At 39.3% G+C, this 22175-nt stretch overlaps 2 protein-coding genes across 6 annotated transcripts in view; both read left to right on the plus strand.

Moving 5' to 3' along the window:
- Positions 1 to 12139, plus strand: part of LOC140945789 (uncharacterized) — a 30537-nt gene extending 18398 nt beyond the window's left edge. For 4 of the 5 annotated variants that reach the window (XM_073394835.1, XM_073394836.1, XM_073394837.1 and 1 more), the window contains 13 exons: positions 2109 to 2162; positions 2874 to 2980; positions 3105 to 3207; positions 3398 to 3473; positions 4318 to 4415; positions 4700 to 4828; positions 5836 to 6437; positions 7276 to 7426; positions 7496 to 7601; positions 7938 to 7986; positions 8769 to 8951; positions 9796 to 9992; positions 10358 to 12139. In XM_073394835.1, coding sequence (XP_073250936.1) covers positions 2109 to 2162; positions 2874 to 2980; positions 3105 to 3207; positions 3398 to 3473; positions 4318 to 4415; positions 4700 to 4828; positions 5836 to 6437; positions 7276 to 7426; positions 7496 to 7601; positions 7938 to 7986; positions 8769 to 8951; positions 9796 to 9992; positions 10358 to 10410 — 1908 coding nt within the window. In that variant the 3' untranslated portion in view covers positions 10411 to 12139. Of the gene's footprint in view, positions 1 to 2108; positions 2163 to 2873; positions 2981 to 3104; positions 3208 to 3397; positions 3474 to 4317; positions 4416 to 4699; positions 4829 to 5835; positions 6438 to 7275; positions 7427 to 7495; positions 7602 to 7937; positions 7987 to 8768; positions 8952 to 9795; positions 9993 to 10357 lie in introns of those variants that run through there. The other variant, XR_012166752.1, reaches the window with a different exon arrangement.
- Positions 12140 to 13820: 1681 nt separating this feature from the next.
- The window catches only part of LOC140945249 (uncharacterized), a 51277-nt gene continuing 42922 nt past the window's right edge, over positions 13821 to 22175 (plus strand). Inside the window, exons 1-4 of the mRNA XM_073394300.1 lie at positions 13821 to 13881; positions 14671 to 14759; positions 16509 to 16596; positions 18428 to 18852. Coding sequence (XP_073250401.1) covers positions 13821 to 13881; positions 14671 to 14759; positions 16509 to 16596; positions 18428 to 18852 — 663 coding nt within the window. The remainder of the gene's footprint in view (positions 13882 to 14670; positions 14760 to 16508; positions 16597 to 18427; positions 18853 to 22175) is intronic.

Genomic DNA, 22175 nt, shown 5'->3' on the forward strand with positions numbered 1-22175 from the left:
GTTTCCATAACTGCCGTCTTGGCGTGATAGAAAGCTTAGCAACGACGGAAGCGAAGGCTGCGAAATCGTTACGTAAAAACTGAATAATGGCGCTGTATTAAAGTTATCGCTCTTATCCCGTTTGATCCAATTTGTTGGCTGTTAGTGAGTTTTTGCGCTGTTGTATTCTAAAAGACTGTATCTGAGTTCAGAAAACGGAAAAAGAAAATGGTTGTCCTGTGTTCAAGTTCTCCATAAAACTGACGTGAAGGTAGTTTCCGTTCAGTCGTGCATCGACAGCAAAGTAATCAACAAAAGCATAACCTGTGCTCGTGCAAAGTTGGAAGTTTTGCTTTTTTTGCCGTTTTCGTTGCCGTTGCCTTTGTCGTCGCTTAAGCTCCTTATTTACCGTTTGCATCGACGGGTCGCTACTGATTAAGGTTATGTTCTCACCATACCGGATAGCCATTCGTGCCAACCCGAAAAGCTGGCCGATTTAGTATGATCAGCAACGGCACAGAACTGGAGAACTAGAACAAGTCGTTCACCTATATTGAACATCGTACAGGAACGGTTGGCCGAGAGTTTTTGGTTCTCTTAACCCAATCCTCACTCCTGGGCCCTGTTCCTGTAAGGCCGATTAGCGCTAATCCAGGATTAAAATTTTGTTCCGTTTTTGTATTTTACCTTCCGGTGTATTGCCTAGAGTAGCATTTTGTGTTATCATTACTGTATGTCGGAGTAGATGCTCAACAGTATTTTGTATGCTCCAGTTGCATGTTACTTCCGCCTCATTGGATTCCAGTCCTATTTTCTACTTATTCACCTCCGCCACGGTCCCGGAATACCTGTTCACACTGCACCAAAGAGTGGCACAGTACCTATCCCATACTAACGCGCCACTTTCGAGATCGGCGCCGCGCTGCCTGCGCAGCTTCGCTCCGTTACAGAAATCGCGCCGAAATCACCAGTTCTCATGTGTGAACAGAAGCCCTATCCAGTACGATTTTCGTTCCGGCGCATTGGATAGCTATCCGGTATAGTGTGAAAACAGCCTAAGAGGCCTAAGTATTCGGGACTTTATACTACTAGATGAGAAATTTCTGCTATTTGATTGGTTTAGAGCAGTGGTATTTCAGCTTAATTTGAAATACCTACATGTGAAAATTACAGACCTTTTGCGGGTAGTAGTATAAACAAATAATAGCATGATTTGTACGTGATATTTGGCATAAATACCACTCGTGATATTTCAAAATTGTCTCAAATTTCACTCGCCTAACGGCTCGTGAAATTACGTATAACAATTTTGAAATATCACTCGTGGTATTTATGCCAAATATCACTACAAATCATGCTATTACCTATACAAAAAAATAGTGGAAATTGTAATTTGTTCACCCACGGATCACTAAGGAGTTCATAAGAACTCGTTGAAACGTGTTCGTGCGTTCCAGATCGAATGGGAATTTGAAAGTGTTGGTTTTTAAGAAGAGGGGAAAACCGGAGTACCCGGAGAAAAACCTCTCGGAGCAAGGAAGAGAACCAACAACAAACTCAACCCACATATGGCGTCGAAGTTTGAAGTTTGTCCCATTACATGAGCATAGTTAGTCGCTTAATCCGTAAACGGTTTTGTCTTTTTGCCCGCTTTTGGTTCTAATCGCAATGTATAGATTTAGCCGAGGCTAAAGGCGAAGCTCCAGTTAATGAAAAACATTGCAATAAAGAAATCCAATTAGAGTTGAGCCTGCGATCAGTTGAAAACTAGAAACTTGTCTGCAGTAAACTTAAAAAAACTCGTACTCTCGATGGGTCGACACCGAAATACGGTCATGCGATAATGGTCAGTGGATACCCTGTTTTGTTAGCTGTCAACTGCCTACAACATAGATGTGCAATATCAGGTTGCAGGCTCCCACATTAGCCAGAAAGTGTAACATTTCGCATTGGTTTCCCTGTGGTGCGGACGGGCGGGCGGGTGGACGAACGGTCACGTGACTACCAAAATTTCTTGGATGGATAGGTAACCAAATTTTCTTAGCTGTGGGGATCCTCTCGCGCGCGCTATTGTTCTAATTCTAGCGATAAAAATTAGGTTAACTTGTTGACAATTTTTATATCTTCAGTCTCCAGACACGTCTTTTACTGAAAGTGAGGAAGTACGAGTATCAGTAGAAAAGGTGTGTTAATATTTTCCAGTTTGCACAATAATTATAATTGAACTGCATCTTTGCCACTAGGGTAGATATTTGATCCTGGGTTTACATTGTATTTTTCTTTGTTTCAAATTGACTGTCATACATTACTATACCCAAAAACAATAATATGAACACGTGTTTTAAGAAACAGTAACACTATACAGTCAACTCTCTCCAAGACGGACACCTTTGAGACCGGCACTAAGTGTCCGTCTTAGAGAGATGTCCGTCTTATAGAGAGTCAAATAAAGGGAATAAGCAAAGGCAGGGACCAACTCTAGGTGTCCGTTTTACAGAGGTGTCCGTTAAGAGAGAGTCGACTGTATTTTACTCGATAGCTGTCATCGGTATCGTAAAACATGCAATTAATTCACACATTAAACTCGCACGGTTTAGTACCAGCTAGTGCAATGTTGAGTGCACTTTTTTGCGCAAAGCTCAGGTACACTGCTCTCACTTCAAAGCATCAGCTTCTGCTAACTGGTTATTTATTAAACCTTAACTAACAGTTACGCCTCCCTAATACGGACACCAAAGGGACAGGGCCAAGTGTTTGCATTACAAAGGTGTTCATGTTACAGAGGTGGAAACCAATAGTACTGACTGTAATAAAGGGAGGTAATGTTATACACGGGTCGGTAAGAAAAGGCTCGACTGTATAAGTTATCTTTTTGTATGCTTACTCACTTATAGGATGATCCCCTCGATTCCATCAAATTGGCGCGAGTTTCGATTAGTGGCAGGCCATGTACAGCCATCACTGATATCGACAAGGCTTTTGGAAGCGCCAGGAACATCAGGTAATAATTTGCGTCACTTTCCTTCGTTAAGTCACTTTGCTAAGTACCGCTGTTTTTTCAATGTACAAGCATCCGTAAAGTTTCTGATCTGCATTTGCGTTACTTTGCTCTATTATGTTTTCAGAAAATATGACGAGGTTGTATCCATCAACGATATCCCGGTAAGCGAATCGGATCAAAATCTTGTTAAATCTTTGCTGGATGGAGCTGTAACGACGCTTAATATGGTAAGACTTGAACTGTTGGTTATTTCTTTTGCTACCAACCCTTTTTTTCTCATTCTCATCTACATGTCAATTAAAGGGGATAGGCGTAGAGGTCACCAGAAAGCTTGAGTCCAATATGCCGTCAACTCAACGTCTATTCCTGATTTTATTCTCGCCATAATTTGTTTGTATTCGTTGTTTCTTTTTATAGGTTCTCAGGCGACCTGTTGGCAGTTGTCAGGTTAACCTGGACTTGGATCTTAAAATTCCAAAGAAACATAAAACCGGTAAGGAAGTGATAAACATTGATGGCAAAGGCTGTACTCATTTAAGTAAATTGTCGTCCGTGGACAAACGACATTGCCCCTATTGTAGTGCTTAGGTCTAGGAACCTTCCATCAGTTGGTCATTGGAAAAATGATATTGTCCCTTATGTAGTTCTTAGGTCTAGAGATCTTTCATCAGTTGGACATTGGACAAATGAAATTGCCCCTTATGTAGTGCTTAAGTCTAGGAATCTTCCATCAGCTGGTCATTGGACAAACGACATTGTCCCTATTGTAGTGCTTAGGTCTAGGGATCTTCCATCAGTTGGACATTGGACAAATGAAATTGCCCCTTATGTAGTGCTTAAGTCTAGGAATCTTCCATCAGCTGGTCATTGGACAAACGACATTGTACCTATTGTAGTGCTTAGGTCTAGGGATCTTCCATCAGTTGGACATTGGACAAATGAAATTGCCCCTTATGTAGTGCTTAGGTCTAGGGATCTTCCATCAGTTGGTCATTGCATAAATGAAATTGCCCCTTACGTAGTGCTTAGGGCTAGGGATCTTCAATCAGTTGGTCATTGGACAAATGAAATTGCCCCTTATGTAGTGCTTAGGTCTAGGGATCTTCCATCAGCTGGTCATTGGACAAATGAAATTGCCCCTTATGTAGTGCTTAGGTCTAGGGATCTTCCATCAGTTGGACGTTGCACAAATGAAATTGCCCCTTATGTAGTGCTTTGGTCTAGGGATCTTCCATCAGTTGTCATTAGACAAACGACATTTTATGTTGCAGTGCCCGTAGACACCTGTATTGTAGCGCTGCTTTTTCAGTCTTTTTCAACTTTAAAATCATTTACAGGTCTCGGATTTGAGTGTGGGTTGTACGTAAAAGCACTAAAGGATAGCTGTATCTCAGAAGATCAAAACAAACTCGAAATAGGAGATTATGTTATGAAGGTAAGATAAAATCAGTTTTGTAATCCGGTGATTGAGCAATGTTCAGTGGTTATTTCCGACCTATTGCGCCACCTATTCGATAGCTGGGCACGCTGCGCTTTGGAGGTTTTATCATTTTCCGGTAGGCCTTAGGTTTCGTTATTTTGGCCAATAGTATTCATTAGATTAAGAGATGCATTTAACATTTTCTTTCATCATTACATCTTATCACTATTTCTTCAAAACTTGTTAATAAATTTATTATTTGTAAGTTAAGCTTACCTCGGCGTTTCACGTTGTTGTAGATCAACGGCAAACATCTGGATAAAATCATTGCTTCATCTGTGGAGAAGGTTTCTAAGAAAAACGGTGACAAATTGAAGCTTCACGTGTCCAGAACGATCCAAGCCAAGCCAGGAATTTGCGAATTCAAGGTAGGTTGCTTTCTCACCTACGTAGATATATGAGAAGTAAAGCCCAGTTGATTCTTTAAGCTCTTATAGTGACCAGTAATAGAAACCCGGTCACCAGCCCTTGCAATTTCTTCTTTCCCTTTTGATATAAGCACAGAGGTTTGAAAAAACAAAAACAAAGATGAAGTGGATTATTTGGTTCAATGGAACGAAAAAAGACAGTTCCTTGCTCTTTTTAAACTGGAGTCAAACCTCCACGTGCAACCACCTCTCGTTACGATCCAATCCTATTTAGCGACCAAATTACAGTCAAAATGGCGCAGCCATTGCTGGTCGTTTACGAGGGCTTGCTGTCGTAAGCGATCATGAAAGAAAAGTATTGTGGGTGTTCGCTTACCAGAGTTTTTTTGACAAAAAAGAAAAGTGGCGTAATTATTTTGTTGATTGCAAATCGTTAATCCATTCAGCTAACATATTATTAGATAGCTTCTCTTTTAACGAATGAAATACAAAATCAGCTTTTATGTTATGGTATTACTCTAATTCGGTCAGTATGTTACTGTTTTCATTCAAGTGTTGACTAAGTGGTTCACGACAACATTAAAACCAATGAAAAGATCAGCCCGTGATTCAGGAAAAGTGGCGCCTTCGCTTACCAGAGCTCTTCTTTGAAGAGTTAAATTACAGTTTAAACGGGTTTCACCAACCTGGTCATAACTAGTGCAGGTCGCTTACGAGAGTGGTCGCAAGGCCGAGAGCGTCGACTGCACTGAATACTTTTTCCTTTACAAAACATTCAGTTAGAACCCTCTGATAATAGTTCTGAATAAGACTGTTGTTGATAGTTACTGGCTATTTTTTTGTGAATCTGATGGACGATCCTCTTTTGTACATCTTTCTCCTGGTATTTCTCAAGTTTTTTGCCACCCTCTTGTCTATATCAAGGTAACTGAAGAGGGGTGAATGAACTTACTAACCCCCCTCTGTACTTTTGTACATTTTCCAATCCTACTTGCCTTTTTCTCCAGACTTGTAACGCTACTGATTCCGAGTCCGAGAGCGTTGTATTAAGGCGTCTTCCTCGTGGTAATGGAGACAACCGTCTTTCACTCATATCGAATGACAGCTCTTTATCACGTGACTCCAAATTTTCTATGAACTCAAGCGCTGGTTCCATGAGCTCGAACAACGAATCGTCACTGGCGGACTCGACCTCAGACCTTTACGGAAATAGATACCCGGTTTATGGACTTTTCCTGTCCGACAGACATAAAACTGGAAGTGGTATTTATACACCTGCATCAGATTCTCAACTGGAAACAATAGTGGCAGACGATTGGCCTGACGCGAGGACAGTAACTAGCGCGGATGATTCCCAGGATGCCTCGGATGCTAAAGAGAGCGATGCTTGTGACTATGGGACTTTGAAACGGAACAGTCGCGCGCCAGTAAACCGGAAGTTCGTTAGTACGTCGCAACTGCAGTCGGGAACGTTTTTGACGCCGACTTTGGACGGTACGTTGCATCGTGCCCAGTCCACCATCACTGCTGTTCGAGTCGACGATGATGGATTGAGTTCGAGCATAATAAGGTCGAGCACTTGTGGAACAATTGTCCCTGTAGGAGAAAGGTTCGTAAATTTTGAATGTTTGTGTTTCAGTCCCCTCAGTTAACTCGTCTTATACGGACCTCTAGTAGGAAAAATGTGTTGCTGTTGTTTCCCCATGTTGCCCTTTTGTTTGAAACGCTTGTGTTGGAAGGAAAATTTGCCACTTATACGCACATCTGCTTAAAAAATAGTTCTATTTCTAAGCTTGCCCATTTTCAAAATCCTTTAAAAATTTGCTTACATTTGAATGGTTCAAATTCGACATGTCACTTAATAGGCGTCGCGTTGCATATTTCACAGAGATAACTTATGCTTTACTTGATATGCGGTACATTCTTTTTTTATATAAGAACTTTTTTTACAAGAACGTAAGATTAAGAACATGCCAAGAACATACCCGAGGCTCAGAGAAGAACAATTAATGTATTTTCACCGCCTTAAATTTCCTAAATCCAAAAAATCTGAATTACTAATAAGGTCCTACATGGAATCAGAGGGCATGTAAAGCGAAGCCACGTTAAAGACTTAGTGTAAGGCGATTCACTGACTGCTACAACGAGCCCCGTGTCATCTGATCTATGATAATATGTAACTTAAAAGTTATCAGATTTCAGTTATTGAATTTTTTTCCGTAAGAACATTTCCCAGAGGAAACTGCCCAGAAAATAAGAACGGTCCAGGCTCAACTGGAAAAATGGACGTTCTTATTAAAAAAGAGTGTATTTGAGATTCTGTTACAAAGCAAACTCAGTCATTAATGTTGGTTAGAGTAGTGTACAATTTACAAGAGTTATAATTTGTTATCACTAAACAATAACGCAGTTAATTAACCATCTATCTGCTCCGTCTCTCTCCTCAGCCCCCGTGTTATTCGCCTGGAAAAAAAGCCGTTGGATGGCCTGGGATTGGAGGTATCGGGTGGTTATCGCGTTGGAATTTACGTTATCGAGCTTCTGGAAAACTCTGTTTGTAAGGCTGCTGGCCTGCAAGTTGGAGATAGACTTTTCAAGGTAAGAAATCTCACGTTAAGTTTCTACTTTAGTCTTGCTTTCTGAAATTTTTACCTTTTTTCTCCTTAGTTGAATAGCTACGATCTAACAAGAGCTACCTTGGATCATGCCACACGGATTGTGCGCCTTCTCAGCACGTGCACTTATCTCAGGATCGAGGCTCAACTGGTATCAAGTAAGTCTTCTTCGTCCATAAAAAAAAAATGTTGCTTATGCCTTCATGGTAGCAATTTTGTTCATATGACGTAACAGCTCCTTAGTTGTGCCATAGCCTGACTATGTTATTAACCTGATCTTGTAAAACAAGTCTCAAACTATCCATTAAATGTACTTCAAAAGATGTTTTCGATGTCATGTAGCAAGGAAATCCAAAGGGGCAACATCTACCCCGAGAGGGGGCTTATTAGCTTTCGTCCCCTGAAAACAGGGGGGCTTATTTGAGTGGGGGGGGGGGGGGGGGTGCTAAATAGAGAATTTACGGTACTTAGCGTGATGACTCGTGTTTTTGTAGATTACAAGGACATTCTGGAAGACAAACCTTACGATTCACTTTATGTCAGGTAAGTATGACTTAACGTAGCGGTGCCGTAATTCGTGCAATATCTCAGGGTTTTTCTCCAACAACGAGCTGACGTTCGGGATCATTTTTTCCCTTTTCGCTTATACGTTGTTGAAAATGGACGGTTGAGCATGTGTCGAAAACGAGGACGAATTTGCTGTGCAAAGTCGTCGTACTACGACCATGGAAAACGGGATTGACACTGCACGCAGGCATGCGCCTTGGCATTTGTTCCTAACCATAGCACTTGTGATCATCGTTGAATCTTAAACTCTTCGTCTCCTCTGATTTATTCATACTTTCGAGTGCAGATTGCTTCCCTTATTGAACTCATCGTCGGTTTAATAACTGAATCTATTTATTACTATAATGGCTGTGGTCGCACAAGGGTTTGCCTATAAAGTAACAGCGGTGTAAACGTATCTGTTAACGTTTGACTGTTAACACTAAATCTTCTGTTTAAGGGTCGCATTTCGTTTGCTTAAGAATTGATTTTTGACTTGATGACAGGTGGGTGATGAACCTGGGATTTCAAGTTTTATTCAAAATAAAACATCATGCAGTTTCAACTCGCTCTCTTGGCAAGTAAACTCGAGATTTAAATTTAACTTTTATAGCTTGTTTATTAAGAAAACACCATTGTAAACACTGGTTTTTAACCCTAGTGCGGTCACAGCCAATGTTCGCATCCCCCCCCCCCCATCTGTTTCACAAAGATGATTTTGATTGACTGATTGATTGATTGATTGATTGATTGATTGATTGATTGATTTTGTTCCTCAGAACTATTCACCCATACAAAGCTATGTCTCCAGACGAGCTCAGCTTCACGGTGGGGGAAACGCTACATGTAATCAACACGCGTGCAAACTATGATCAAGCGAGGCAAAGTTGGAAATGGGTGGCTCAACGCATGAGGAAAGACACCAAGGTTCTTGAAGAAGGTCTAGTTCCTTGCATGGGAAGGTAGGCTTTAGAGAATTCGTTCCCAGAACTTGTAGTAGCAAGTAGCAGGGGACGGGAGGGACTGCACCTGATCGCACCTGACCATCATGGCACAAATGGTATTCTGTAACCACTCGACCACAAGTCATAGTAATGAACTTACGCAACAGAGGAAAGACGGCAAACCCTTTGTGACAAGCGTGACATTAAAAATTCGTTTGAAAAAAAACGTTTCGTCAAACTTTGCCCTCCTTTAAACAGATCTTTTAGTAAATGACCAGAAAACATTAATGTGAAGTGAAGATCACGACAAAACACACAGTCAAGTAATTACCTTGTCACGTTTGTCACATACAAGCGTCAGCGCGTTTTGCCGTCCTCTCCTTTCTGCCGTCTTGCTGCGTAAACTCAATAGTATGAGAACCACTGACAATAAGCAGTCGAGATGTCGCGATTTACAACTTAAGTGACGTGAGAGACTGCGAATCGCGAGACAAGCAATATTCTCCTGTTTATTGTTCTTACCGCTCGAATAGGCCATTTTCAAAATTGTGTGCGGACAGCCCTAGCCTTTGAATAGGAGCATGGCTTAGGGTGGCCTTGTTTTGTTTCAGTCCTTACTGCTTTTCGTGAGCAAATCGTGTTCTTCTCTTGCTACCAGGTCCGTTATCATGTGAAAAACAAGTAGGTAGAAACAAAACAAGGCGCTCAGCCTCGCTTCTATTCAGAGGCAAGGGAGCTGAGCACACTACCTTAAAATGGCCTACGTTTAGACATGAGAATAAGAAACCTGATAATTTGTAGGAGTAACACAAAACAGAACCCTAGTTCCTTTGGTTATAATTATTTCCCTTTCCTTTAACAGTATTCCAGAACATGTTGAGTCATCAGTCTTGTCTCAAACTCTTCAGCGGTTTGATTCTGAGTCTGAGGAACGTATGAGTGATGATGCACCATCAACATTAAAGAGAGCTTCAACTGATCGGCGCAGCATAATTCAGAGATACCGCAAACTTATGAAACGAGAGAGCAGGGAATTCGCCCATAATACAGACGAAAATGGTGAGAACTTTCACATAAAAGATAACTAACCTTTTTCATGGCAAGCCGCCTGCCTTAAGTCAGCTTAACCGTCTTTTAATACTTCCCGATTTCTGAAACCGTTTCAAAGGTCAGAACCCGCTTGTACGGCGTCAGACGGAACCATAGTCCCATGTTACTAAGTACAATTCATTTAAATGTTTATACAGTGACTTATCCTCTACAGACTCCAAACGAGAAAACAGACACCCAAGAAAAAGAATGGAGAGCTAGATAGCTAGATAATTTTCCAGTGATTGCTCAATTCACCCTTGCAGTTTCTTATAATTTTTGTAACACTTAACATGCAGTGAATACCCATGTGACGTTTTTTCTTTCTTCTGCAGGTAACACGAACAAGGTGATGTTTTACGAAATCCTAAGCAAGATTTCGGACTGATCTTATGACCTCCCGTATTATCTGGGATATAATTATTGTATTTAAAACAGGTCTCTGTATATCATAAATTACATATATTGCATGTTTCTTGGTAATCACTTATTCCCAGTTATGACAAATGATATCATTAACTTTCTCCTTGTTATATCAGTGCATAATTAACCAGAGAATTCAGGAGAATTGTGACCATCCAATACGAATTATCTCTTCCGATCAACAACTTTTGTGTACTTATTCTGCAACGAATGTGTCGGGCAGAGGGGATTGGAAACGCCTTCATCGTCCTGTAAAGATAAAATATGAACTGATTTCACACAGGTATTACTGAATAAGGAGTCGTTACTTACACTTTTATGCAGTTTATTATGTGATGATATTACAAGGAGAGATTTGGTACGGTTTAATAGTCGTTTCCGTTGTTTCTATTTAAGCACCACAACTTCCTAGTCTTACCTTGTTTAGTTTATTTTAACGTCAGCGATCTAAGGCGAAGTTGAATGTGACTGACGACCTTTTGGCTTCTTTACTTCGATTGTTCTTATGTATTCTTTAATTAACATTACAAGAATAAAAACGACCAAAAGTTAGTTATTTTTTAAATGCCATTTCTTGCGCTTTTTAATTTTTATATGCCTCTTCCCGTTGGTCCCCTTTCCCAGTTATAATCAGTTCATTCATCTGCATGCTAATATAGCAAAGTAAGTGTTCCTCACCCCCTCTAGTCTCCCCCCCCCCCCCCCCCGCCCTGGTTATATCCCAATCCTGACCACAACTTCGTACCCCCTATGTCTATATCCGTTTAATCTCCTTGATGGGGAAGAGGTATCCCTTTAACTTTATCAGCACTATAGTAATTCGTTAGAGGAATGAACAGTTCAATCTTTGGACTAAAAGGAAAAGTAATTGCATTAATATTCCTTCAAGGTGTTGTCTTTTCCTTGTTTTTCCAAATACTTTGAAAGTTACCTGGATGTTAGAACCTATAGTATCGTATTTCCTAGAAAAATAGTCGTGCCTTGAGTAATCTCTTTTCCTCGAGTTATTGCTTTCCCTTCTATCCTGGTGAAAAAAAAAATTGGTACCATCTACTCCTTCCTCTTACACCCATTCACACTCGCACACAGTACACCTGGTTCAGTCTGTCAAAAAAAAAAAAAGACTCATAGCTGTCATTGCCGACTCAGACACCTGAAGTGGAATCCGATCCAGATTGATTGATTTATGAGGACTTTGAATCAAGTCAAAGAAACCGAATTGAGCGGGAGCAGTCGTCCAATGTACATTTTCAGTTCATTTGATGTCACTTTCTCATGAGGGTCACTTTCTCATGAGGAACGACTTCGTTGAACAAACGACCACCTTAATATTAGAACGAAAAAGAGAAAACATTAGTTGTCTTCGACTATTTCAGTGTGAGGAGATACGATGCGTAATGTACAATCCTATAGTTTTATGTAACATATATTTTAGTTGTTGCGTTCGTTATGTTTTATATAAAATGAAAAATATCATACCCTATATTTAGAGTCTTAAGCATGCAGACAGGGCAACCTCCAAGGTTTGTAACTGCATCGATTATTGTTGTACATTTTTGTCCTTATATTTTATCAAATGACGTGGGAATGAGATTGTTCATAGTGGTAGATAATTTTCCTCAAAGATGTAATTTATGCGTGTTGTTAATAAGTTGTATCCTAATGACGAATTAAAAAGAGGAATATTTTTATAAGTAGAGGTTGAAGTTCAGTCTTTACAGTGTTTTAATTTCCAAAATTGTAACTCTACCATGCTAGTTCCCCAGGAGGTACTGCGGATTTCAAGTGACGGAGATGATCGAATGTGGGCAAAATTCAAAACCCAAAAAACTGCCTGGACCAAAAATTAACCCCCAAAAATCCCATGCCCAATTTCCTAGCCTTAACAAGTTTGGTCGTACTTTATTCGCAAAACTTCGCAACCCACTAAAAAATCCCGGGATCGAAAATTTCAAACCCAAAATAGTTCTTCGATCATCCCCTTCACTTGAAATCCGGAGTGAAGCCTCCTGGGCATAGTTTCCCCGGCCTCCGTTCTATGCCATTCTAAGCCACATTTTTATGGGCCTGCCTACATTTATGGCTCCAATTGGATGGGTTGATATAGTCTGTTCCTCTTTTGATAGGAAGTAACTTTTCGTTAACTGGAAACATTGCAAAAACATATGCTTTTCTATTTTCCTATCGTTGATTCACTTGCAGTTTTCGTCTTAATGTTGCAGGTACCACTCGTAAAAGCCGGAAAAAGTAATCGCCCGTTTATTCAACACACTTACAACAAATTATTGCTACAGTGTCCCATTAACCTTCTCGACAGCTTTCGCACCGATGAGTAAAGTTGATCAATACCCAATCATGTCCAGTACTGCCGCACTGTTACGGACCGTTAAGAGCAGTTGACGGATTGTACGGTCCGTCAAACCGTCGGCATTGCTAACAGGGGCGCATGAAAAGTTTCTGGCACCCACGGTAGTTTGAAAACTTACATATCTTTGTTGAAATAATAATAATAATAATAATAATAATAATAATAATAATAATAATAATAATAATAATAATAATAATAATAATAATAATAATAGTAATAATAAATTGGAAGGGACGACTTTGTCGGCTTGAACTGGATAGATTTATTTAGTCAATTAGGTCGCGCGTCGATGAAAGTGGGGTCAAAACAGATCAGTGATAAACCCACTTCAGAAAACTGAAACAACATAACGAGAAAGAACGAAAATGAAATGCAAACAAATTTCACGCAAAAATAAAATGACGTACTGAATAAATAAGGCTTAGATTAATGGCCACACTGAAAATAGCAGAAACGAATGCAAACGGTTTACTTGAAAAAACTTGCAATTAACTTAAATGTATAACCAAACTACAATGTAGATCTCGTCAGGTTATTTATTTTACGACAATAAGGCTTCTCGTGGACAGCGCTCTAACATCTTATCCTTTGTTCAAGCTATTCGAAAATAGGTGTGGTGATGAATCGCTATTTCCATTATAAAGAGAATACTTCGGTTGTTAAATCATGTCATCTACAAAGTTGACACTGGTGCATGGCTATGTCCACAACGGGCTTATGATTTTGAATGTATGCATAAACTATGTCTGCATTTTAAATAGTTTCTTCAAGGTGGCCATTTTTCTGGATATAAGTACATCATATATCGCCCTCAAAACCTGTCCTGAAACTAAACAGTGGCTGAAAGTAAACGAAGGAGTGCCAATTAGCGACTGTTACAAGAGTAATTGCAGTTATATGGGAAAACATGTTTAAACAATAAGTGTAGCACACATCGGGCAGAGAATTGTCAGGAAGTTTTCGATGGCAATTGAACAACCGGACTTAAGGAGAATCTTTAAACTAACATGTCCAACTCGGGTGTTTACGATGCTGCAGCTTGGGAACTCAAATTGTCAAATATTAGAGGTTAAAAGAATCAGTCTCATTATTGCTGAAGTCTGAGAACTTGAGAACAGAAACAAAAATGGGTGAGTAAGGCACTTTTAAGGTTGTTGTCCCATATAGGTGACTGATATGATGTAATAATTTGTGTCACTTGAGTTAATTAAGTGTCATCAGCGTTACTTGTTTTACTGACTTTTGAACAAGTTACAAAAGTGGGACAAGCTTCCAAGCAGTGCGCATGCATAATAGCGTGCGGTGCTGGGGAGTAAAAAGTGGACTTTATCTTTTCTCTAATGCTCCTGCATATTATAAAATTAGCACAGCAAATTAGGTAATAATAAATGTAATTACAAAGCATATTTTTTTGGCTAGCCAGTACTTTCACGAGAATTTCATAATGATATAATTCCCAAAAAGAAATAATAACTCCTTTCGAAAACTTGCGCAATGCGCGTTTATATTGACTTCAACAGACGGAACTTCCCATGGTGTTCTTATCTTGAATGTATTCAGTTATACACACAGCTTTTTGTTGACAAACTCGACGCATTATATTACATGTAAATGCTCGTGGTTTCATGATTAAGGTTTTCAGTATTCCTAAGAGGTTTCGTCAGTTTCCTTGTTGTGGTGATTCAATGGACTGTAGGCGGTGTACCAATTTTGCCGGTCGCTTTTGCGTCGACGCAAGCGAGCAACATTCCACGAAGTTAATTACCCTCGACCACCGGTTGCTTTGTTTGCATGTAGGTCCAAATATCGGCTTTCTATTCGGTGTGTCATAGCATTCAAGATTTTGTGCTAATCTAGAGAACAAAAACAACCCTATTCAATTAGCTGCTGAAATCACTCCAAACGCCGTTGCATTCAGACTATTCGTGATGAGCAGCTCCGCTGAGGTAAGTTGAGTCGGAAAAGATATGATTAGTGAGCAATTACCTGCCGGCAAAGTAGGCTGTTAAAAGGGTCAACGATTTGTATTAGCAGAATTTATGCGTTTATACTTTTAGTGGTGTCGATAATTTGCTCAAGGTCCGTCGTTTTTCAGAGTTGGCGATTTAAGTATAATCGAAAACACCAAGGTCCTTTCTTTATCGTCTAGAATTTATGTTTATCGAGCTGAGTTTATATGCTTTTCAGAAATGTTCGCTTTATTTCCGAATGTCAGAGTAACTGTTCGTGTATGTTCCGGTTTGCGAACAGAAATATAAAAACATGCGCTTCAAGTGTTCAGTATTTGTCGGTGTTGTAACAGGGTTTTTTGCTTCTTTTACTTCAATTTAAAACCATCCTTTTTACCTCACACTTCATTACAATACTTCGACCATAACTTGTCTAAGTCAAACCACTGTCGAAGAAATTTAAAAACTCTCCAGTATGCCAAAAACCGACAAATGAATACGTCCACCTGCGGAAATTCCTTGACGTTTGGCTGAAGTACTCTTTACGAAATTTAAACAAATAAGCATGTCTCTCTCAAGAGTCTTGGTTATACCCCATTCGCTTGTAAATTGACGGGCAGATAGAAGATATAACGGAGGTTCTCATTGGCTGGTTCAACTGGAGCAAAATTTCTTCTTACGGCCTTCGTGTATATTTTGATAGCTACATTCATCAGTAAACAGGCGTAAGTTATCCGGTTTTAGGCGATTAGCGTTCGACAATTATTTTTATTCGTAAATCGCTTGGTAATTTTGCATCGAAAACCATTTCTTGATTCAGTGTTATTACTCGATATTGCGATGTATATTCAACCACCGCAACACTTTCGTCATTGTCTAATGGTGAAGAAAACTGACATGCAGTGATCTACTCAGGTATTTGGTTTAATTAGTATAATTGAGTTGTTCAAACTTCTCAGTTCTTTCTGACGCCAATTCAGAAAATGCACTTTTCGCTGATCTCTTTTCTATATTCTACAAGACAGCTTTTTTGTGCGCCTAGTTTATGAGCTTTTCCATCCAATAAAAGGAAATAAACCAAAAAAAAGAGAAAACAAAACAAGAATTAAAAACAATCTCCAATTAAATGCGAGTTCATTGCCTTTGTGATTTCTACACAGGTGGCTTTTGTTGGTTTCATTTGTAGTAATAACCATTTGACACTCCCTTAAGGAGAGGAGTTAAATGACAACTCCAGAGTATAATTCTAATATTGTATGGCAAACGTATACTAAACCGCACCACTCGGACTTGCGCGCGGGAAAAATTGTTACGAGAGCAAAAGCCGTAGTTATGTCAGGAATTTTGTGTTTACGAGTTTAAAATCTTTTAAGCGTGACAGCCGGAAGCTATTATGTCGTACAATGTGGTTCAAAAAAGATCCTTGAGTTGTGATAGCTGATGTCTTGTACTTTCCTGTGGTGTGGTTTAATTTCTGTACAAGGTGGTCATAACTTTGGGTCTGTGGATCAAAACGTTAAGTGTGGCCACTCAAAATGAAAGCTACGGAATGTTACCTTTCCTTAGTTCCGTTTATTATCATGTACAAGGAAGTTTTTTTCTTTTGATTGTGTGGATGAAATTGTAATTGCGAGCTTTGAAATCGTATAAGGTCTTCCTTATACTGCTATTTACATGCTATAGAAAACGATTCTAACTATTTAGTCGGTTAAGTGTGCGGATTTTTCATACAAAACTTATTGATAGCATTCAACATTTAGACACTATTCGTCTCTCTCCTCTATATCCATACAATCGTTGGTCAACAAAATTGTCTCGCCAAGTACTGTTACATGTAAGATATGATCTAACTCAGAAACGTCTTGTTCTTGGACCACTGCTGTTGTTGATGCTGCGATTTGCGAGACCGGCGGTTAAAGAGACTCAGAGGCCGCTCTGATTAGGTCTCGTTCTGAAACTATCTAGTATCAAGCTTCCACTTTTAAACTTACGATATGCTTGTCGATTCTTGAAGAAGGCTAAGTGGAAGTTAAAGTCATTCTTCCTGATTCAGCGCAAGCCGTCAGATCCAATGACGTCGTCGTTTTCAAATATCTGTTTTCTTCCGTCCACACGACCAAAGGAAACTGACGTTTTTCAAAATGTCACCTGTTGAGGATGTAACTCAAAACTTGCGTTTTCGGTTACCGCGTCGGATATGTTTGGATGGAAGGTTGATCCGAAAAAGAAAATGCCGTTTTTTAAAAAAATTAACTTGAATACAACAAATACGCGTGAACGCTAAGGAAGATCTTCCGCTGGCGATGTCGCTAGTGTAGTTTCATTTCACATCACCCTTGCCCATAATGTTTAAAATTATTTCATTTATCTTATTTAAAATTGTCCTGGATACTGAGAAGAGTTACAGTTTTAAGCCGAATCAGCCTTAGCGAGAGTTTTTTTAGAGAAAAAAGTTAACCCCTCTTTCCGAGCCAACAGCTCAAGCGCATGCTCTAAATTTCTCACCTTGACCGAGTTGACTCGGCTGGGCGAGCCAAAGTCTTTATAGGGAGAAAAGTTGGCCCGGCAGGAGGGTGACCTTACCATCTCTAGCCGAGCCAACTTTTTGTTTCTCATGTAAACGGTTTGCCACGTTCTGTAAGGAAATGTATGAAATGTAGGCTTGCCCAGGGTAGCTCGGGTAGGCGGGTGACGTCGAGGTCTACCCGGTGTAGCTCTTCTCTGTATTAATGGGGCCTACTTTTGTACAGTCAAATTATACACTGTAAATCAGAAAGATCTGTTTTAGCCCTAAAAATGAGGCATTTTCGGTGAGTAAAATACAGTCCTATTTTTGAGTCTAATTTGGCTCCCTTAAATCAGGGCCAATACAGTCCAATTACCTAGGGCTGATTTGGACCGAAGGGCTGAATGGGCTGGAATAGCCTTTTGATGGGTCTTTTGTGGCTTAAATTGTGCCCAAATGGTTCCAGAAGGGGTTGAATCAGACTTTGGCCTACAGGGCTGAATTGACACTTTAGAGCTGAAACAGATCGTTTTAATTTTCAGTTTATACACCCTGGAAACATACCGAGAAATAGTCAGTATTGTAGATAGAACTGGAAATAGTTCTCACTATATCCGCCCCTGACTTTTGAAGATCATAATCTTTGTATTTTGTGATGAAGCTTATAATCACAACTACAGATGAATTTTATTTGTACCTTACATTCACCAAAGATGGTAATGAATTGAACTCAACGGTATAATTAAAAGTGTAATCAGTAATAGACTGTGTGCACGTGCGTGCAGCAACAAAATAGTTCTACACAGCTGGTGTTGGGTAATTTTGGCATTGTTTGACTACAGAAAATTTGCGATTCAGGGGTGAGTATCTCTCATTGCAGTCAGACTTCTTTAAATACAATAGGCCACTCATTCAACAGTTCCTGGGTAAAACTTTTTAGAACAGGGAAGCCGAACAGCAGAGATAAAGAAGCGATTCAAAAATCTGCTACAAACCAACAGATCAGAAACTCAGGTCAAAAAGAGAAAATAAAAGAAAGTCAAAAGGATCTGATAAGCCTGAAAAGGTTAACGCAAATAAGTTATTAGCCGCTACTTCCTTAATGTATTGTTTGTTTTAGGAATTTTTTTTGTTGTATTTTGTTTGGTTTTTCTTTAAGGGCTCAGTGAGTTAGAAGACTTACAAGAACGCTACAGTCGTCTAGAGCATCTTTACAGCGAGGCAGTGAAAGAAAGAGACGAAGCGATCGAAGAAAGAAACAAAGCCACTGTCCTTATTGCACTTCAGTTACAAACTGAAACACAAGAACTTAACGAACAGATTAATTCTTTGCAGAACGAGAAGCAGAAAGTAATCGAGGAGAACGAAGATTTGAAAATTCGACTGGGTTATGCGAAAGATGATTTAAACAAGTTGCAACAAAAACATATCAAGCTACAGATTGAACAAGAACAGTGCTTACAAGAAAAAGAAGATGCCTTAGCTTTGCTGAAGGAGTTGGAAACCCAGAAAGAAACTTTGAAGCGCGAAAGCAACCAAGAAGAGAGCAAACAAGACGAAGAGAAAATGGCGAACCAAGAAATGGTAAGTGAACAATACAATAGGCGAATTTACAGCATTCGGGCACCGCATGAGATGGTCGAAAATTATGAAAGGGTGACTTCTTTCTTTCTTTCTTTCTCTCTTTCTTTCTTTCTCTTTCCTTCTTTCTTTCTTTCTTTCTCCCTTCCTTTTTATTTTTTTGAATAACCAATTTGAAAAAAATTTTCCTCACTAAACCTGCCTCGTGGTAATATAGGTTTTTTTTCCTCTGATATTACTGTACACAAAATGGAATTTGGTGTTTTCTTCTTTCTACTCGTTTCTAAAACATGCTTTCAGCTTAAACGGGACATTTTGATTCATTCATCATTCTCATAACATCATGAACAATGTTTATACGCAAATGTAACCACCTTCCTCTCTCCAGGGCTTCCAGCCTGGTTGGGGGGGGGGAGGGGGGGGGACTCCCATATAACAGTGACGGGGATGCTCGTCGTCTCGCTTTGGGGTGTAAATTGCAGATTTTGGCGTCATTTATGGTGTTTGGTATGGAAAGGCGCTACAAAGGCCCATTCAGCTATCGCTTAGTACTGTGCACAATGAATTTACAAAAATGCCCTGACACAGACCACACAGAAATCTCCCTTAGGGGCCTGAGTTAGGGGCTATTTTAAGCTTGAGCCACACCCAAATTAGTCTCTCTTAGGGGTTTAATTTGAATTTCCCGACGAGCACCCCTGTCACTTTTATATGGGAGTCCCCTTCCCCTGAGGTTTCCCGTCCCTGGTATTTTCTAAGGGAAAAGCCCTGCGGATGAGGCTGACGCAGTTGAACGAGACAAATTTCAATAATTTAATATATTTACAGTTAAGCTAAATGAATCGCACTACAAGAGATGTGTTCAGGTTGACCCCCTACTTGGATGATAAATAGACACTGTCAAGGCACGTATTAAACATCGTTGCCATTTCTGATAATGCGAAAAAAAATTGAAGTGAAATAGAAAGAGAGACAGAAAAAGGAAAAAGAATGGGCAAACACATCGCTCTATAATGGTCTCATAGTGAAACTACATGGAAATAATAATGTTGCAAACCAGAAAATTATGTTTTTGTTTTCCCTGAAAAACTCAACAGTTTCCCTCAGTGCTCCCTAAAAAATATTTCAAGATATCCCTTGTTTTCTATAGCTAAAAGGTCATTTTCCCTTCATTCTCAAAAGCTCTGAGACTCGTTTCAGTGACTATGTATACGCGACAGATGTATTAATTGAGCTTTGGACTCTAGTATTGTTGTCAGGGGCACCCAACGAGAATATAGTTCAAAACCACTTAAACATAGCATTGTTAAACGTATTTTAGTATTTAAACGGTAGATATAGGCATATTTTTATCCCCTAAAAATTTTTCATCTGTTCGGATTTCCTAGCTGAAAGTCTAGTGATCCGAAAATAATAGGGATCAAAACTTACTTTTTAGAAAATTTCAGCCAGAAAAAAGGCTCCCGAAAATTCTAGGTGACCTTTTTAGGGTGAAAAATCCGTTAAAAATGGGCAATTATACCATTTTTTACATGTTCGAAAATCCTAGGAGAGGCAGGCAAGCAAGAAATTTTACAACAAATGTTTCGAAAATTCTAGATCTCAAATCGTCTTCCGAACGGATATTCTTCCGAAAATTGTCGTTGGGTGCCGCTATTGTTGTTTTATACAGACAAAGTAACTCGCACATTAGAGCCTACAGACCTTATGCCTTTAGTATTTAAGATGCGTCCAACTAAGTTTAAACTAAATATTGGTACTGGTTAACAGTATTGTTACTACACAACCCATACCTATTGGGGAAAAGACGGGTCGTTAAAAACTGCTTAGTAGCAGCAAGAAGCTCGGCTGTACCGCTCTGTTTCTTTTGGTTGTGCGAGTTAATGATTGCCTAAATGCACCTCGAGGTTATACGACTTTTTTTAAAAAACCTAAACGTAGTGTCTAGAACTGAAACAGGAAGTTCATTCCAGCCTATTGTTGTTTTCAATGACATTTTTGAGGTTTCTGTGGGAAAAAGGCTGCATGGGCAACAGAAGTTACACCACGCAGCACGGAATTCGAATGCCCTTGCTTATGCGTAGACATTTAGTACTTGTTTTTTGAGCTTTTTTTGCCAGCTTATTACTTTTATTGATAGCCAGTCTGAAATTTAATTTTGGTTAATTAAGTTTTAATAGCATAATCCAAAAAAACAAAAAAACATATCAATTCACAGCTTTGAAGGTGTAATAAACATTATTCACCCTGACATGAATAATTCTGTTTCGGGTTGGTGCGTGCTTTTGTTTTTCACGACAATCTTACATTCCGCTCTGATTCCTTATTGTGTAAATTATCCACTGGGGCATACAGTCTTTAAGTGTTATATAAAGCCATTCAACCGACTCTTTATGAATTAATCAGATCGATTTCGCTTCATGAGAAAAACATGCGGTCCAACATAGTTAAGTTGAATCGCCAGAAAGCTTCTTAAATTGCTTTATTTTCCATGATGTTGTGCGCTTCAGAAAGTGTATCTGTCAGCACCATGTTCGCGAAGATTTTGTTCTTAGCACTGGTGAATTGAAGATGGATAGGCTAATAGAACATTTCAATACGATCTTCGAGGTTAGTGTCTGTCTTACACAGAGTTTACTCATAAAATTGGCCAGCAACAGGTTCGTTATTAATTTGCCCAGTCGCTATGAGCAAAGTAAGCTAACATTGCCAAGTGACTATAAGCCGTAAAACTCACATTCTGGCGAAAGTTTCACAACTTCGGAAGGTTAAATGACTCACGAAATTTGTTCAAAAAGATATCTTCAATTTACGCCTTTTTAGGAGGTGAGATCGCAAAAATTGTAAAGCTTGTAATTAGGATCAGGATGTGCCAAGGCCACTTTTGAAAACGGTTATCTCTGCTCTTCAATATTGATTTGCGGCCTACAGTAAGGCGTAATTGTTATTTAGGATTTTCAAATTTAATAACGAGGGTCACCAAGCTTATTGTTTCAGCACTAGAATCGTGATGTAATTCATAAAATGCGAGTGTCCTCGAGTTATTGAGCACGGAAGAAAATTTGACTACTCGCAAAAGTTTGCTTAAGAATTTCTGTAGACCGGTTTTTTCTCTCGACGTTCTAGTCAGATATGAAAATTTCAATCAAAAGAACGTATAAGGTTTATTAAAGTATGTTAGCTGACTATTTAACCTTGCCGAACTTAATCATACCATATTTACAATCAACTTAGCTTTGTTTTCATTCACTATTGTTCTAATAAAAGTCGTGAGAAAGTTTAGAAACTTATCTGTTTTCAGAATTGCTGACAAATAGTATATGAAT

The sequence above is a fragment of the Porites lutea genome, chromosome 8, assembly GCF_958299795.1.
Source record: "Porites lutea chromosome 8, jaPorLute2.1, whole genome shotgun sequence".
Lineage (NCBI taxonomy): Eukaryota > Metazoa > Cnidaria > Anthozoa > Scleractinia > Poritidae > Porites > Porites lutea.